The sequence below is a fragment of the Pundamilia nyererei genome, unplaced genomic scaffold (genome assembly GCF_000239375.1).
Source record: "Pundamilia nyererei isolate P.nyererei 1_Seehausen unplaced genomic scaffold, PunNye1.0 scaffold00234, whole genome shotgun sequence".
Taxonomy (NCBI): Eukaryota; Metazoa; Chordata; class Actinopteri; order Cichliformes; family Cichlidae; genus Pundamilia; species Pundamilia nyererei.
In genome coordinates this window covers 845,589-865,180 of record NW_005187635.1, presented here as the reverse complement: position 1 = coordinate 865,180, position 19,592 = coordinate 845,589, and the positions used below count along the sequence as shown (strand labels likewise).

Genomic DNA, 19,592 nt, shown 5'->3' with positions numbered 1-19,592 from the left:
AGCTACTGTTGCATTCACGTTTGATGTCATTGTGCATAGTTAGCCAAACAACAATTTGTAAACCTGTACAAATATTCTGAAACACAGGCTAAAGAAATACCAATCCAAAAAACCTTATTGTATCATGTCCAACAGACAGCAGTTATGTGTTGGGTTTCCTGAGGACAGCTGTGCTGCTCGAAATGATCACACTGTGCAGTATTGCCAGGAGGTTTACATCACAGCATGGGTTAAACTCCTGAATTGTTGTGGTGGATGGATTTTTCCCCCATCGAATTGAAAAAGAAATAGCATTTTAATTTCAGTTGAGTGATTTCTCAAGAGAAATGCATTGTTTAGTGATCACTTATTGCCTGATGATTGATTTGTTGAATTTTAGCCAAGCCACATGGGTAGTTCGTCCACTAAACATTTGGCCATCAGAGTCTGAAAGTCAGAGGTCTGATGGATACCACAGAGACTGCTGAAGGTGCAATAACCTTACTCGTGGTCCAAAATTGTGGCTCTTTGTCTCGCTCAGAGAAGAAGCGGTCATTGATTTCAGACGTACTCAGTATTATGCAAGTGTGTAGAAGGTTGAAATTATATGTTATGTTAGTAGACATTCAGTTCAGGTTTATGTATATCGCACAAGCTCACACAAGCTTCTCAGGGTGCTTTGTATTATAAATTGAAGACCCCATCTTTGAGACAGAACTAGTGATGGTCAAATGCTCCCCAATGAGCAAGAACTTGGAGACGGTGGGGTGGAAGAACTCAGTTTTAACAGGAAGAAACCTGCAGCAGGCTCAGGAAGGGGCAGCCGTCTGCTACACCGGTTAGTTGGTTGCTAAGTGGAGGAACGTAGAAAAAAAGATGACACAGAGACACCATGAACAGGAAACAGCACAAACTATGGGACAATGTAGACAGATGGTAATGACATGCATTAGTGACGCATGAATGCGCAGGGAGTCGACAAAATTGAGTGGAGGATGGGACGTCCCCCAGCAGCCTGAGCCTATAGCAGCATAACTAAAGTTATGGTGGTTAAGGGCCAACCCTAACTGTAAGGTTTAACCAAAAGGAAAGTTGTCAAGGTAGTCTGATAGCACTGCAGCCATTCCTGTTTGAAAACTCTTATTTAACTTCCTACCTTCTCGTCATGCATGTAGTTTACCTACTTTTTGTGTTATATCTATTAAAATAACTGGGTATCGGTGAACATGTGTGCACTGTTTTTCTAATCTTGGCTAAGGGAAGCATACATGACTTGTAAAGTAGAAAAGTCTGTGGTTTTCAGGCTTGTGCTGACTACTGGTGTCCACTTGAGAGTGGACACCCACAATCTTGTGAGTCTTTGACTTTCAGCCTCTGTGGGTAAATCTCTGTTTTCTGTGCCTGTAAACAACCAGCATGGTATCAATATAAAAACAAAACGCTCACAAAAAAATGTTTTTGTCTTACCCATACCCAGGAAGAGAGAAACTCTGAGCAGGGAGCAGTATCAGAAAGTTCATTGTCATAACTGCTTCATTTATATTTATAGCGTTAAAAGGCGTGATGCTGCAGAAAGCACTTTATGGACAAGCTGTTGTTTTAGCGTGCCTCATATAAAGATAAATCCAGGATGGCTGTAACAGATTCAGTTTCAGGTACACGTCTGTGGTTTGTAGTGTCTTTGACTGCAGACCTCACGCAGGCATCGCCACACGCTGTCACAGTACAGGAAATGATGTCTCCTCCTACCATAGGAGTGAGTCTTGCTGTTGATGCAAGCACATACTAGTACAGTTGGTAGGGTTGAACTGTTTTTTTTATTTTGCCTGTTGCAGCAGTGCTTTGGCACACAGCCTTCGCCTTCAATTGATCCGCCTTAAAGTGAGGTAAGCTGTTATTTATATTTGGTCGCTTCTTCCACCGAGGTCTGTTTCTTTTGTCTTCCTTATTAGTTTATCTTTACTGCAAAACACAGCTGCATTGTTTGACTGTGGCTCCAACTTCCACATCATTATTTTTTGAAAAAGTCAACAGCTTTTGTGCAATGGGTTGCTAGCGTGAGGTAGTTGCTGGAAAGTTTCTTGTTCTTCTATAATGTCTCATTTACACAGTAACTTGTAAAAGGGGGTTGGTGCTATGAATTTTGAGTCTGGTATCCTGTTTCACACAGGAAGTCAGCCTCTCAGATGAGTATCGTGTATGATTTGCACTCCTAACTTGGTGTTCACTGCAGTTAATAAGGTTTCACTTGAATTTATGTTGCTTGTTCAAATGTACTAAATTTAAACGTTAACTTCATAAACTAATGTGCTCAAACATCAAGCTTTGGGGATAAACACCAACAAAATACACTAATTTGTCCCCCTCTTTGTGTCCCTTAGGGTCAGAGGTCAATCTGAGCCATAGCAACATGTCTGAAGCCACCAAGCCCCAACCTCAAGCTAAGGGGGAGAAGACCCCGATCAGCGACACCAGCTATGTGGGCATCGATGCCATCCTGGAGCAAATGAGGAGGAAGGCCATGAAACAAGGCTTTGAGTTCAATGTCATGGTTGTGGGTGAGTAAGACACACAACATTACCCAGTGAAAACCTGTGCTGTTGACTCCAACCTTGTCCTGTCAAATTAAATGGAGGAGCGGGGGATGCTAAAGATGCTAAATTATGGCATATAAAAAAGATAATTACAGTGAGTAAAGGTGGTCGCTTTCGTACAAATCTGTGGAATGATGTAAAGGCCTAATTCTAAATGTTTTCCTCCCATCTAGTCTGACCTCACACTTTAATGTTTATTATGCCTTCATGTTGGATTTGAATATAACTATGTAACCAGTTTAAACTAGCACAGATGTGTCCAAGAAGGCTTGAAGCTGTAATTGCTCCCAAATGTGGTGTGTTTGCAACAGATATTGTCCCAGTCCTGATTTCAGCAAAGCAAAAAAAGGGGGGGAATCACATGGGAGTCATTTAAAACTTTTCAGTTTGTGCAGCAACAACTCAAAATGCAGAACAAAGCAACGAAAGAAGAGTTGTGGTTCAAGTAACACATGAGTCAGCATTTAACTGAGACGCAACACACATCAGGAGCACACATATCGCCAGTTAAAAGAGGACATGCTTGGTTTGCTTGCTGTCGATTCAGAAAATCGCTTTTTATATCTATTACGAGGCTGCCGTAAAGAGCAAAGGCAGGACGAACCGTGCGTGTTTGATAGTGTGGTTCTACTTCCCTTGTTTTGGTAACAGTCAGCTAACGTGGCGACTTCCTCAACAAGCTCTCTTTTTGAGTGTCCACAGTTTATCAGACAAACACTCTCACTTGAGAGGATAAACTTAGGCTGTCAGGCTGAGTAATTGCTATAATGATGGCGATTACTCTGACAAGCTGAAGCATACACTCCGTGTGAGACTTCACGTCCTCAGAAAGCAGCTACGCACCTCCAGTTAAGCCTCACCATCAAAGTGTCAGTACATCTATCCAATCCTGCACCTGTGTGCATGCATACAAGAGACACAGACCTATGCTAATGTTGCTTATAAACAAAGGAATGTTGTCAAGCTACATAACAATCAGAAATTTTATCTGTTTTGTTTGTTGGTACTGGCCTGTTGGAAGTAACTGTAAAACTCTGATTTGAGGCTCTTCGGGGCTATGTTTAGCACACGCTGTAAGGTGGCATGTCAGTGCAGCTTCATGGAAATGGATCATAGCATGGCAAATGAGGGCTGCTGCATAGTTACTGTTTATTGCATTGAGTGTGAAGTGAGAGTGTCAGATTTATATTGAGAGCATGATGGTGGAACATGACTCACCGAACGTTTATTTTCTGAGTAAACACAAAAAGCTCCCGAGTGAAACAGCAGCGTGTTTCAATCTCTGTGAGATTTGCATCCCTGCTTACACATTTGTGTTGTTGCAGGAAAACTGCAGATTTCTACCCAACATTGACATGTTTGCTTGCAGTGCCCCAAATGCATCAAGGATAAATGAAAATTAACTGATAAAGTCTATCGCTGTTAAATAACGCTCACTAGGAAAAGAAAAGGCAAGTTTCAACCGGCACGAGGCATCTTGATTGCCAAAGGGAGCTTTAAAGTACATCACTATAGCAACGTGTCAAGTTCCTCGGGCAATGTGTTAGCAAACACCTAGCACATGATTGGCATCTACTTCTTACTTTCCGTTCAGTGCTGGCCTGCCGTTGGGTTCTGACTGTTTTGACAGCAGGGTGTGCATCATTTTGGTGATAATTGTGAGACTGTCTTCAGCTCTTGCTCAAGGCCATGAAACACAGTAGGAATCTGGCTACCGTGTGTAGTCAGATTACTACTGTTTTGTTGTTGTTGTTTTTTTTCTGTAGTTAGATTTGTTAGATTTCTTTTAGTTAACGTTAAGAGATAATGTATTCCCATTCTAATAAAGTTCCTGCTGGCTAACAGATTTGCTATTTGAGTGGTTAGTTGAAATGTAAAAGGTTAACTGGTGTTGGTCTTGTCCCTTGTGGTCTTGTGGTATTCAGAGAATGCATTTGACCCTAATTTCTCCCCTCAGCTACCTAGTCCTGGCCAATGTGTCTAAGTGTGTATGTCAGTAGAAGAAGGAAAGAAAATGTGACCATGTGCTTGTGGCTGAATGCATACAGCAGGGCAGACTGCATGTGAAGTGTGTGCTAAAGAGGCAGTGTGTTTATGTAAGGTGAGAGAGAGGCGGTAAAGGCCACCAAGAGGTCACAAAGGGACTGGCAGCTTGGCGACTCTCCATATGCCCTATCAGATACCCACAGAGTCTACATTTAGGATAGGAAATGTGGGACATGGCACACAGAGTGGGTCTGTGTGCAGTGACCTGTTTATCCGGTTACTCCTAATGTTTCAAAATGATGCTAGTATCAAATCAAGATTTTCGCTTCCACCTTGTATTATTTTCGTCCAGTCAAAGGAAACCAACTCGTTGTTGTTTCAGCACAAGCATGCATTTGTTTAGTCGATGTTTCCATTGGCTAAACAAGCAATGAATAGCATCACAGTGTCGCTGTAAGTCACCTTTAACTTCATAGACTCGCCATGTTGGCATCCTCTGTCCACAAGTTCGACATATTTACTATCTGACAATCGTGCGTGTCATGGTTTTAAATAATGATGTCGTCAGGCATACAGCTAATGCTTAAGCCAGTCAGAGTAAAGTTGAGCTACAGGAAAGGGAGCTACAGCAACTGTGAATTATGCAAATCTACCTCAGTCTTTAGAGTAAAAATGTGGAAGTGGAAATGAGCAGATTGACTAAATTTTAAATTCATTTGGAAGTCAAAAAAAGAAACGTAGCCCAACGACTCTGGATACCATACTATGCAGGTGCACATTTTTTGAGGCTATTAGATGTCGGAGTATAACTCTTGTACTGATTAATAAATACTAAATGTAATGTATTGACAAGTATGATAAGTATACACTGTGGAAGGGGAAATTGCATTTTTATTCATGGTATCAACAGCAGTGGACCTTTTTTAATTAAGTAAGAGAAATGACACTATAATATTGTATAATAAGTATATATGCACTTTCTACTTAGTTTCCACCCACCCTATCTCACTAAGACCATATTCAGTAGAATTATATAATACTGGAGACACAACGTAAGAGGATTCAGCCCCTAGTGGGTGATGTATCTTGTGTATGTCTGCATCTCTGTGTGTGGTCTGTACAATACTGTGGCGTCCAAAGGTGGCTCTTCTGGGGGCTATAACGAGGCTCCCAATGCAACTACACACCTACCACACAACCCATGCAGAAGAGCGTAAGGTCCTGTTATAAGATGTAGTTTTCCCCACTCTGAGGTTTTAAAAAAGAGAAGCTGAATTGTGCTTTTGTCTTCAGAGGGATTTCCCTTGTGACTGCCTAAGATGGTTGTTTTCTTACTTTTACTAAATGTTGCATGTTCGTCTGTTCATTTTTTGGATCAGGGCAAAGCGGCCTGGGAAAGTCCACTCTGATGAACACGCTGTTCAAATCCAAGGTGAGCCGTAAGTCTGTGCAGCCCAACGTGGAGGAGAGGATCCCCAAGACAGTCGAGATCAAGTCCGTCAGTCACGGTATGCCGTGTTTTGTAGCCTACCACCTGATGCAGCACATATTGCATTAATAATATGAAATATGGGCTTTCTGTCTAATCTGTCATTATAAATATATAAACGGTGCATCGTTCTGGCAAAAGTGAAGTGTCCTAAATTACACGAATCACTTTTTCTTTCTGTAGATGTTGAAGAGAAAGGCGTTAGGATGAAGCTAACAGTTATTGACACTCCTGGCTTTGGGGATCAAATCAACAATGAAAACTGGTGAGCCCAGACTTGATCTACCTGCCTACAATCACTTCCTGTACTTATTCAATTTGTCTCAAAGCTGAAACTCAATTTCTTTCTGTTTTTTTTTGTTTTTTGTTTTTTTTAACACTTTTTCCATTTTATTTTGTTTAATCAAGACGGTGGATTTCATGTTATTATTTTATAATTTAAGTGTTGAGGAAATGTGATTCAGTTTTTGTGTAAGTAAAATATGCATGATTTAATTAGAAGTTATAATGTCTTAAAAGTGTCTTTAGCATTACAGGAACATTTGCCTCCCTGGAGGCAATGCTGCATGTTATAATATCGCTATATCACCGAAAAGGAAAAAAAAAATCCGTAGTTTTGTCTTTACAAATTTCTTTGGAGCTTAAAAGTTAATGTTGCAGAACAAAAGGAGTCACTGTAGCAGAGTAACTGTTTACAAAGAGGTTTTGAGGTAATAGTTTCTTTCCTTAATTTTCTTTGTTACAGCTGGCAACCCATCATGAAGTTCATCAATGACCAGTATGAATCCTACCTGCAAGAGGAAATCAACATTAACAGGAAGAAAAGGATCCCAGACTCCAGGGTGCACTGCTGCATATACTTCATACCTCCCACTGGCCACTGGTAAGAGCCTGTATTAAAATGATACAAGCTCCTACTCCTTTTTTCTCACCACAACTACAGAGGGTCTTCAGGGGACCTCCCCCGACCTATTGTCTCTTTCTAGCTCTTTAACCACATCGCTTTCCTGGTCTTTTTCATCTCACTCTCTAATGACCACATGTGGAACTCGTTCTCTCCTCAAAGACACGTAAGAGTCACTCGAAGGGTCACATTTCACAAAGAAACTGAACTCTGCAGCTTCCGCTGTATTCCTTTCATTCTGAGCCGTGTCTCTCTTAAATATCTCTCGGCTTTATCATCTGTGACTGAATAGAGAGATGTGATATCGAGCAGTTGACGGAAACTTGATGATGAAATCCAGTGCGACAGTGGTCGGAGACGAGCGTGTTTCACTGAGCCGCCAAATGTGCAAAAGACGTGGTTGGAGGCTAAAGCAGAAACAAAATGGTGTGAATGATTCTAACATACCAAAGTGTGGACCAAAAGAGTGCAGGTGTCTCATTTAGCAACTAATGCTAGTGTCCTTGTGTTACCTCAGGAGCAAGAAAGATACTGTCTCTTGAGTGTGTGTGATTGATAAAGCCACCTTGGCTTTAAAATATTGTACATATGTGAATTAAAACACTCAAAGCTTTAATGCGCACCAACTGTAAACACCCATTAACTGGCTTTCTTACCGCAGATCCAACCCAGTCGCATATTTCTGTGCACCAATAACTCAACAGTTGTCCACTTAAATGTTTTTCAAGGATCGAGGGATGACATGTGCGAGCCCCACAGTTTGACAGACCCCCTCATCATCTGCTCATGTCACCACAGCTGTTGCTTCAGCGAGTGTGTGTTCGTGTGTACCCTTGTTCATGTAAAGCAGGGCGCAGGGAGTGGACTCAAGTGGGCAGTGGGCATGCTGAAACTTGCACGGGTGTGCATATGTGGATACCCTGAATGTGTTTGTGGATAATTGTGCTTACAGCTGCAGAGTTCAGTCCACCCTCTTCTATTGTGACTGTGCATTGCTTCTCTTAGTGCCTAAATCCTCCAGCGTCATCTTTGTAATCATAGTATTGCTGCAGGTCAGATACTGCTCATAAGCAGAGGTGCCCGCTTTGCACAAATTCACACCTTTTTTCTTAATCAAAAGTTATAAACATCTGTCAGGAAGTGATCTTCCTTACAGCTATCCAGAGAGTTGTATGCAAGAATAAAGGAGACATCTGCTGGGGCTACCGTTGGGATATGGCACGTGGTAGAGAGTTCCTGTTTGGTAGTTTCATACGTACATATAAGGATACTTACAAACCTACGGCAGATCTTTGCAGTTGTTTTTTGTTTTTTTCAACTTAGTTGAAGTGATTCACAAATAAAATAAGAACATAAGTCCCTGAAAGAATCACAAAACTCTTACCCTATTATGCTCTGCTTGCTTATTTTCTCATTTTAAATTCTCACAGTAATGTTAGCTGAAGGTTTTTTTAAATGAGGCCTGTTACCAATTACCCAGACACAATGCCAAAGGCTTCTGGATGCCTGCGCCATGTGACCAAGAATGACAGGAAGCAAAATGACGACAGATTGAGCTTTCATAAGCCTCTATCGTTGGAGATGTGCATTTCGGTTGCTACTGTGGTTTCGGATCGAAGAGCAGCGCTCAGTGAAGCAAGACACAGCCTTGGCATCAAAGAAGCCATTTCCGATAATGGCAGCATCAGGCACATTATTTTCAGGTTGTCACGAGAAAACAAAGACTCCACTTTGGCTCTCGTCAACTCCGAGCTGGTTTTCTGACCCGTTGCTGAAATGGTGGGAGGGGAGTGCTGCTCGCAGTGTGGTTGGTTGTTTTCTCCTCATTTCATTTGACCACCGAGCTAACCATTCTCAGTTCATTTAAACGTCACTGCTATGTTCTTCGACCAGCTAGACAGAAGGATTTATTCATGCATGCACAGACATACAGTTGTACGTCTGTGCATGCATCCATGTTTAATTTATAAAGACTGTCCATGCTGCATATGTTGCGGTAAGAGTGCATGTGTACATCTGAAAGTGTGCACGTATGCTCTGTCATGCATGTGATGCTGCACACATGTACATATAGCCCCAGTTTATTTATGCACTGACACACATGGATCGTGAGCCACAGTTTTTCTTTTTTTGGAGGGGGGGATATCCTTCCTGTCTGCGTATTTATTTCACGTGACATTTTGCCCCCTGAGCATTTGATGCCTCGCTTATTCTGCATCGCTCCTCTCTCTTTACCTCTGCTGCTCTGTTTCTCTTGTCCTGTCTCTGTGCTCTGTGTAGCACAAGCTCATCCCATTTTGATGGTGACATGTCTGTCAGTTGCTCTGGAGAACTTGCCTGGCATCCTTCCTCCCTCCAGCTGCCTCTGGGTCTTTGAACCAGGCTGGCTGAGGTTAATTGGAGGGCAGAGCAGACAGCATGAAAGGAAACTGTGTGCAGGAGCAACTGGAGGCAACATGGAACAACAGTGTGCACACTGACGGTCCTAATCATTGCTACGCTAGGCACGATTACAGGCTGCTAAAGGAGAAACGTAAACAACTTTAATCAAACACACTGTTAAGATGTGAAAGATTCACAAAGCCAGTGAGGAGGAATGCTTTTATCTAAACTGGCTTTGAGTTAGGCGAAAGCAGGATATTAAGGACAAATGGGGAAAATGGTGAACCTGTCAAAATGAGAAAGCCCCTCTGTGTGTTACAGTGACATGGTTTCAGGGAGAACAGAAAGACTGCAGTGGACCATGACTGCTCTCTAGTGGTTGTTCTCTTTCCTTACAGTCATGTCAGTTCTTAAATATAACTTCCAGTTGTCCGTTTGGAGCAGTGAAGTACATGTAATTAACCACGTTTGCTATTTTTGGTGCAGTCAACTACTGAAAAGAAACAGTTTGAGTCCCCCCCTGGAATTATTGATTATTTCATATTATTAACAAACATGTGGAATATTTTATTTAGGTACCTGCCTAACTGATTAATCCTGTATGTGGCGATTCCTGTATACAATATCTAAAACCTAAACTGACGTTCCTGCACTTTTAATTAAATTATTATTACTATTCACTCAAAAATGAAACAAGGTTTACATCTTGGTGTCTTTTTATCTGTAGTATAAATTGCTTTGTCCTTCCATAGTGTAAGACCTCTTAATTTAGTACCTCCTTGCGCATTTATGTGTAAAATATGAATTATTTTACTTAAAGTAAAGTTGAATTTTGTTGTCTTTTTCATCTTCCAGTCTTAGGCCTCTGGATGTGGAGTTTATGAGGCATCTCAGTAAGGTGGTCAACATCGTTCCTGTCATTGCCAAGGCCGACACGCTCACCCTGGAGGAGAGGGACTCCTTTAAAAAGACGGTGAGAGAAGTGTGTTTGCATGCATTGCTGGGTCTTGGTAACTGCATCGTGTTAGCTGTGTGCGAGACCTGGCCTGCAGGAGCGCTTCAGAGTGTGCTTAAGATAAATAAATGCACTGCGTTGGTAGATCGGACGACAGAGTGTGTTCATGAACACAGGTGTGTTCAGTAACCAGTAATAATCATTAATCACTGGTGTATAGAAGCTGCCAGGCTTAACCACAAACTGAAGCCATCTGTGCAAACTCACACTCCATCCATCCTGGGAAATACTCTATTATCTCTGTGAACTGTGAACATTTTAAGCTCTTATTAATTACAGATATTTAAGAACTGTTTATCTAAGCAACAATCCAAGAGATTTAAGCCCACTTTCCAGCTAAGCAGACAGGCTCTTCGTTTGGCTACCACTGAATTATGGGGTGAGCATACAATACAGCCAAGCTCAAAGAGGTCTCCACTGTGCAATAAAACATGACTAGAATTAAATGAGTTCAAAATTAGCATTTTAGTAAACCCTGAATATTCATCAGTTTCTCTAAATAATCTGAGATAATTTGCCCGTTTTTGATACGTGAGTTTATTTTTTCATTGTTAAGTCCCATACTGTTTTTTTTTTAACGCCACAGAGCTTTTATACATGCAGTTACGGTTCCCAAACTAAACAACATAATGAATTTTATGATCTCCTGGCTTTTCCTCTATTTCAGCAACGTGATGGGCATTTTTTATTTTTGGCAAATGGCAAGAAATCTTTATTGTCACTGACGTTTTAAAAGCACGTTTTAGCAAATGCATCCAGGCTAACCACTGTAAATCTGTGCAGGCTTTTATCCACAGAGTTTAATTTGGGGGTATATTTGGCTTTACAGTCAACACTTTGACTTGTAAACCTGACAATCTGTAGCCTCACACCGCTCACCTTCTTATCATGGCTTTCCCTGCTAAACAGATTCCTGCTTCACCTGGGTTGAGTCCCTACGTGATGCTGAATCTCTTCCTCGCTGCGTTTCTCTGCTGGATTATTTTCACTCCACAGGAGGCAGACAGCCACCTGCCTTCCTCCATCTTTTTCTCTGTGTCACATCCCTTGTTTTAAGAATGCAGACTTCCCAAAAGCTTTATTCATTTTAGAGAGGTGGAAGCACAATGGGTGTCTTGGCTACCAGTCTCCCCTCTATCCCAGTAACACAGTCCAATAAGTACAAAGCAGAGTCTGCTTTCTGGTTTCTGTGCCAGGCCCTGGCAGAGAGTTGAAGCCTCGGGGCTTGTAGCTGGATTGTTTTGGTTGGCTGCACATGCTCTGTTTGACCCTGAAGATTATTGACTAAAAGCTTCTCGTGCCAGTTTTTTTTCCCTCCCATTATCCCCGCAGCAACTTAACATGCAACCAGAACAAGCTGAAATTTTTTTGTTTTGTTCTTTATTAAATGATGGGTCTCAGTGTGTTCAACTATGAATGTGTGTTCACATAACCACCGCTGATGTGGCTTTTTTGTAGGATTTCACTTGGTTCGCATCCTTTAATGTAACCCTGAGAAAGCTTCTAAGGATGCACAATAAAAATGTTTGATCAAGGACCAAGTGGAAATTGTCAGAGTAGTAATTGTGGGAGTGAACAGTCATTCATTAAAAGGACATTTCTCTCAGAAACTTTCCTGCGCCCGTGCCCGAGTTTTAGTCGTTTTAAAAGCATGCTGAAAGTGAGGGGTGGAGATTTTATGAGCTGTACCTCTGTCTGGATGTCAGACTTCTCAAGAGTTGTTAAGCAGCGTGTCCCCGCCCCTTTCTGTCACGGGTATCAACAGCTAGCTTATATTCTGTTATACTGGTTTGACAAAATGCTCCAGGACACAGTCAAGTGAGTTTGTGCACAACTGCCACAGTCTCACTCTCCGTTTGTACATTTTTATATCTGCGTAGACTGAAGCATCTTCATTTATATATTATGTGCCGGTGTGACTTTTTTGCATTTTTTGTCATCTTAACTTTATTGTTTTTGTGTGTCATTCTTTACTTGTGTATAGATTAGGGAAGAGCTGCGAGCCAATGGGATCGATGTTTATCCTCAGAAAGAGTTTGATGAGGATGCAGAGGACAGGATGATCAATGACAAAATCAGGGTAAGTTGATACTGCTTTGTTCATTCACTTCGAATTTTAACAGCAAACCTAAAGAATAGCATCCTGTGGCTACAGCATGGATGTAATGTAAGCCTTTGTTAGATGCAACTTTTTTGATCTCTGGTATGTGTTTCTTTGGAAAATCCATGATAACTGGGGAAATTGCAACAAGTCAAACATGACCTGAAAATGAATCTGTGCAAACACTTCAGCGTTTTCTCTTCATGTTTGCATGTGTGCACTCAACAGGAGATGACCCCTTTTGCTGTGGTGGGCAGCGACCAGGAGTACCAGGTGAACGGAAAGAGGATTCTGGGAAGGAAAACAAAGTGGGGCACCATAGAGGGTAATACACATGAACTGTAATACACACTTGCAAATAAAACACCACAGCTGGTTAGTTTTCCTGCCAGATAATAGAAAATGAATAACAAGGTAGAACAATGTGATCATTTATTTACTGTCTCGATGTAGATCGGCCATGTCGACATGTAGCTGTCACTGCCAGTGCCACTAATTGCTCCAGCAAAGCAGTTAAAAAAATACTTGGCTTGGCCTAATAATGTTATAATGTCCATCTGGTCAAACGTTAAAACGGCCCATTTCCTGTACTCATGACTGGGTCGCACCTGTCCAGACGACAGTGCCAAAGCCATCTGACTTCACCCAATAAATAATACAGCAGCATGCATGCTACAGTTACTGACTACAGTTGAGTTGTCTCACCTTGCTCATGCTGGTATTTGTGGTGGCAAAATGACCAGCAAAACCAGCAGACTGATTTTGGTGAACTCTCAGCATGTGGAAAGTTAGAGACTGCTGCTTGAAAACGTGGCCAGCTAGTTTAACCATCTGCTGTTTGAATACTTGTTTATATAAGTTTCTCTGAGTCTGTAACTTGGGAGACGTAGGAGACAGGAGGAAAAGATTTGCAGACACTTTCTATGTCCTTTGAGATTACAGGAAGAAACATAAAACACACGCACACTGTCTCACAGACACACTTGCATGCAATAACTTCTGTGATGTGGTTTACATTTGTTGGCCTGTGCTGCACGCTCACAGTGCCAAAGAGGTTCTTAGCAAGTAACTGTACTTGCATTACTCACAATTGTGCAAGTATGTGTGTGTGTAGAGATGGAGAAAGAGCGAGGACATCTCTCTGGACACGTAGCAAAAAGACAAAAAGCCAACTGAAGGATAGCTCAGCAGGGACCTATCACTGTTTAATAGTGTCTCCTGCTAAGGACACCCTTCAGCACAGTCCTTGCAGAGCATCTAGTTCATTTGCTGTCCTATAAATGCATTGTAATGTATAAATCATTCACCAAAAAACCCCCTCAAGCTATTTAATATCATGTAAATGATAAATGTAAATGACTCAGACTATGTTTGTTTTGTGATTCAGTGTAGCTGGGGAAACGCCCAGTGTTCACTATGAAATATGACCTTGAAATACTGTGTCTGAAACACAACAAATGTTCAGATAAACAAGAGCATTTCAATCACACAAGTATCTAAACAGTATGGTAGCATGCAAGACTTGGCGTGACGCTTCGAGCAGAAAACACTGGGATAAAAATAAAAAATGATTTCGAAGATAAGGATTCAAATGCAAATAAACAAAATGCAGTGATTTGTAAACCTGTATTTTATTCAATAGCACATAGAAAACATATCAAATGTTTACACTGAGAGACTCATGCTCATTTTGAATGTGATGGTAGCAACTGAAGAAAAAAGTATGGACGGAGCAACAAAAGGCTGGAAGAGTAAGTTGTACTAAGAGGAAACAGCTGGAGGAACATTTTAGATTAACTGAGATCAACTGGCATCGGGTCAGTAACATGACTGGGTATAAAAAATGGATGGATGGGTTCAACCTGCAAAAAGCTGTCTATACATTGTAGAATCATTTCAGAACGGTGGATATAAATTATTAATGAATAATAATTGCAATGACTTTGAATATTTAAAATCACTTAAAATGGACTGAGGCAAAGTGGGAAACCGTTCGGTGGTCAGACGGATCAAAAGTTGAAATTATTTTTTGAAAACACCATGTGCTCCAGACGAAAACAGAGGGCCCATCTGGCTTGTTCATCAGCTCTCAGTTCAAAAGCCTGCATCTCTGATGGTGTCGGGGTGCAGTAGTGGCTGTGGAATTGGCAGCTTGCACATCATGAATGGCATCATCAGTGCTGCAAAGTAAATACAGGGTCTAGAGCAACATACGCTTCACTGAGATGACCTCTTTTTCAGGGAAGACCTTGGATATTTCAGCAAGACGATGCTAAATCACATACTGGATCTATTGTAAGCACTGGTTCTGTAGTAGAAGAGTCTGGGTGCTGAACTAGCCTGCCTGCAATCCAGACCTTTCACCAAAACATCATAAAGCAAAAATATGACAAAGACAACCCAAGACTGTTGAGCAGCTATAATCATTTATCAGACTAAAATGGGACAACATTCCTCCCCCAAAAGTCCAGCAGCTGCTCTTCTCAGCTCCCAGATGTTTACAGCTGTAAACACAGCACTTCCTCATCTTTTGTGAAACATGTTGCCATCAAATTCAAACTGACCTGAGTGTGGACCTTAGTGGTACATTTTCTTAGTTTAAACATTAAATGTTTTATGATAAATACAATATAGGTTTATGAAATTGCAATCATTGCATTCTGTTTTTAATGTACATGTCGCACGGTATCCCAATACTTTCAGGTTTGAGTTTGTACGTCTAGTGTATAAACCTGCTTTATATTCAGAGGTGCATGCAGACTTTTCTTCCTCCTCAAAACATGGTACTTTGGACTTTTAACCTTTCAATTTTACATTCTGAAGATGTCCAGTCTACTCATACGAAAGCTTACAAATGAGTTCTGTAGAACCGCAAGGTGAGGGAGATGGAGTACAAGAATTTCAGGACAAATGCAGTCTTGTCTGGCTAAGAGAACAGTGGCTCAGTTCTGGTTAAGCCAAGTAGTAAGAGAGCGGGAACAGGGAAAAGAAAGGGAGAGAAAGCTCCCGGACATGCCGGCACCATCATCATAAATTAGGCCTCAGAGGAGGACTAAGTCTCTATACTATCACAAGCACTGAAAATACTGTTTATTTTCAGGGGCTGTGTTGGTAACGGGTATATTAGACATACATATCGATTGCTATAACAGCTCCTCACTGCTAGTTGAGGAGTAGAGTGTCTAGACACCAGCAGTTCAGCTCGTTACAAGTTGGTATCTTGTTCCCTTGATGCCGTTAATCAGCGCTCACTGGCCCAGCAGTTATTCCACTCTCCCACTTTCAAAGAGAATTAAATTTCCTGCCCTGGATTTCAAAGCTTTACTTAAGTAGTAGCCTCCTTTACTTCATTTTCACTAGACATAATCTATAATTCAAACATGTTAGGCCTACTAAAGGCACCACAAGCTTGTCATAGGGAATTTGTTAAAACGTCTTACTTAAAGTTCTCCAATACAGTGAAGACCTCTGATGTGTTAAATTGCTGGAAAGTGGAGGAGGGAGTTATCATGGCTTAAGAAAATTGCTGTAGATGTCATGTTAGAGGACGCCCTTCAACTGGATTGTGAACAGCACTGCCATCTTGTGACCTTTTTAAGGAATTGCAAGAAAGCAGGATTGGAAAGGATTTGGGATTTTTTTGTGAATTTAGTCTCAGCGATTTGCTCTTTCTCTCTTTGCAGTTGAGAACATTGCACACTGTGAGTTTGCTTATCTCCGAGATCTCCTAATCAGGTGAGCATCCATCACACTTCTACATTTATTTTAATGTTTTTGTTTTTTAGGGGTATAGTGTGATTTGAATAAAAACCCAGCTACAGGTTCACCATTTTGCTAAATCAGAGCTCACTCTGTCTTTTAGATGTGCTGAAATGAATTGGAGACAGGAGTGATTCTATAAAGCTTCAATTTCCGACTGAAATCAATACCAATGAAATTCCTTTTGATGTTTTGAGTGCTTCCCTAGACAGTGGTAGAGCAGGCATTTCTACTCAGGTTCTTCCAATGAATCTGTGCATTTAAGTTTGTTAGTGTAGGACTGACTCCTCGCACACAGTATGCAAATACATGCGATTGTTTCCACAACACATGACCATAAATATAGAGTGATACCTGTTGTAGGCATTTCCTGTTAAGCTTGCTTTGCGGTACGTTCTCATTAGATGTAATACTCTCTTCTTCGTCTTGTTTTCAGGACACACATGCAGAACATCAAAGACATCACATGCAGCATCCACTATGAGACGTATCGTGTTCGCCGGTTAAATGAATCCAACATCCTTTTCACCTCTAACCCGCCTGACCATCCTACTGTTCAGCCAAAGGCCAATGGCCAGCCCGAGGAGCAGCCCGCCACCCCGCAGCCAAACGGAGTCGCTGCTCAGCACGAAGCCTTGTCCCACGAGATGTAGAGGGTCTAATGTGGAGCCAAATTGCCAATTTATGATATCAGGACACAGCTTGGCACAAAGCGTACACTCTCTTGCATATATTCTGTTTACAAAAACAAGCCCAGATGTACACAAACACACACACACACACACACACACACACACACACGCATTCATGCTGTGAAGATCATTTTTATTACCAAGAAGGACTACCTAACTACATCTTTTAATTTATCAGGAAGTTACAAGAAACAGAGCGGAGAGTAAATTCCTACATTTTTCCATCCATGGAGCTGTTTTCTCATCTTTTTACATCATTACAGTTGAAAGCAAAATCACATCCTCGCTGTGGGCCACAATATCATACAGTGATCTATTTCTTTCTTACTTTCTTTTAGTTCGTTTTCCCGTCATGATAACTGTCAAGTCCAATCTACATTCAGGATTGTTTACAGAAATCCACAGAAGTCATCCACACACACAGATAATCGAAATTATGGGTCGACAGAAGTGTTGGCGAGCCAAGGCTGCAGGAGAAATGTCATGTTGCAGAGTACAGTAGAGCTTTTGAGATGACAGTAGATTAGCTCTAAACTACACCTAACTTAGTGCCACTGACCCAGTAAGACTTGTGTTGTGGTGTATAGTATTGTATAGTCGCTAGGGTTAAGTAGGGATATGTAGATTAGGCTTATAGTGTTACAGAGAAAGTAAAGATATTGTTGACACCTCCGCATTGTAGAATTAAACAGACAAGCGGTAGCAGTGTGGAGTAGCTTTTGGAAACAACGAGTCTTGTAATTTTCCAGTGTTTTTAGGATGTTTTTTAAAACCCTCCCCCCTTTTTTTTTTTTGCCAAACAATATTGTCTCTTTCCATATAATGCCAATGTTGTGTAATACAGTCATTTTGCATTGCTCTTGTACTGTTGTATTTTAATTGCTAATGTTCTAATTTTATTGTGTAAGATGGGGGTGCAACTGTTATCCCATGCAGCCGTTTTGTCCTTTTTTTCTGACCAAATAAAAGTCCATTTTCTTTTCTAAAGAGAAGCACATACAGTATACAGTATAGATCTGATTTTATCAATAGGTATTTATGTGTGCGTTTAATGTAATCACTTTAATTCATCGTTGATTCCAGCTGTTGGCTTCCGGTTTGTTGCAGGTCTTAACCAGTGATGATAATTTAGATTTAGAATATGTTTGGGTTTTTTGTATCATGCAGTATTTTGTACGCTGTTTGTGAGACTTTACCGTACCTGGCAACCAGTAACTTTCCAAGAATTGATCATTTTGTACATTGAATTTTATTATTTACAATCAGTCATGCCAACAAATAATGGGAAGACGGTGACTTTTACATTGCAAGCTTACATCATTTCATCAGAGGCAGATGTTCTGCCACAACGGCGAGGGACAATTTGTACCTAAAAGCCTGAAATGATACCTCTAAATGTTGCCTGTCATATCATATGATATACATCACGTGATTATATTCTTTGGGGGGGGGAAAGTATTTTTAAAAGCTCATGGGATATTTTATAGAGACTACATCTAAATGTACCATTCTAATTTCCAAAAGAGAGTCAACAGTATAATTGAAGTTAAAGATATTTTCATTACTTAAGAGTAAAGAGAAGAAAAACAAAACTATTGTTTATCAAGAGAAAGTTATTGGGTTACACTGTTTACCGTTGTATAGTTCTTGTGTAATTTGTCATGGTATTATAGATCAAGGTTTATCTTTGATATGCTATCTCAAAGAATAAAGATTGATATTTTTATTGTTTAATAGTTGTTTATTTTTTTTCTCCAAAATGTACAAATGAAGAAGGGTAGAGGTCATTTTTTACTTTGCTTTTCAAAAATGAAATGAATGGCCCAGTCCTCACAGTGTTTACACTCCTCACAGCATGCTAGTATCTCATCACTTACCGCCTACGGTTAAAAGGATGATCATTTCAAAAATTCTAATTTCAGTTTACTCCTTTTTTCATATTTAAGACTACACCTCATATACCTGGTTTTTGAAGGCAGATCTTTTCCCCCCCCAATCAGTTAAATGAAAGTCAAACGTTAATCGAGCAAAACTTATTTTGGGTACAGCCGTTTAATTCAGTTCAGTTTTATTTATTTATATGGTGCATAATCCCCATTCATAATTATAGAAAGAAATCCCAACAATCAGGTGATCCTGTAAGAGCAAGAACTTGGCGACAGTGGGAAGGAAAAACTCCCATTTAGGAAGGCAGGAACAGACCTCCAGAGTCAGGGTGGGGCAGCAATCTGAAGCGATCGTTGAGTGAAGATGAAACACTCAGGGCATCATGAGAAGCCCCCAGCAGGCCTAATGGTGTGTAACGAAGTGAGGACTCGGGGTAATCCGATCGAGCCATAACTTTAAGCTTTATCAGAATTGAAAGTTTTGAGCCTAATCTTAAAAGTAGAGAGGGTGTCTTTCTCCTGAATCCAAACTGGGAACTGGTTCCACAGAAGAGGAGTCTGAAAGCTGCTTCTCATTTTACTTTTAAATCCCCTCAGGAAGCACAAGTAAGCCAGCAGTCTGAGAGCGAAGTGCTCTATTGGGGTGATACGGTACGATGAGATTTTTAGGATAAGATGGGGCCTCATAAGTCAAGTCCTAATATGTGAGCAGAAGGATTTTGAATTCAATTCTAAATTTAACAGGGAGCCAAGAGAAGAAGAGGAGAGACGCCAGTATAGGAGAAATATGCACTTTCTTTGTAAT

The 19,592-nt window shown here is 40.8% G+C and overlaps 1 protein-coding gene across 5 annotated transcripts in view; it reads left to right on the top strand.

The window, feature by feature from the left end:
• The window catches only part of septin9b (septin 9b), a 70,536-nt gene extending 51,924 nt beyond the window's left edge, over positions 1-18,612 (top strand). For 4 of the 5 annotated variants that reach the window (XM_005748972.2, XM_005748973.2, XM_005748971.1 and 1 more), the window contains 9 exons: positions 2,361-2,537; positions 5,939-6,067; positions 6,232-6,313; positions 6,794-6,931; positions 10,190-10,307; positions 12,334-12,429; positions 12,679-12,775; positions 16,134-16,185; positions 16,646-18,612. In XM_005748972.2, coding sequence (XP_005749029.1) covers positions 2,361-2,537; positions 5,939-6,067; positions 6,232-6,313; positions 6,794-6,931; positions 10,190-10,307; positions 12,334-12,429; positions 12,679-12,775; positions 16,134-16,185; positions 16,646-16,862 — 1,106 coding nt within the window. In that variant the 3' untranslated portion in view covers positions 16,863-18,612. Of the gene's footprint in view, positions 1-1,714; positions 1,866-2,360; positions 2,538-5,938; positions 6,068-6,231; positions 6,314-6,793; positions 6,932-10,189; positions 10,308-12,333; positions 12,430-12,678; positions 12,776-16,133; positions 16,186-16,645 lie in introns of those variants that run through there. The other variant, XM_013914881.1, reaches the window with a different exon arrangement.
• Positions 18,613-19,592: the final 980 nt, after the last annotated feature.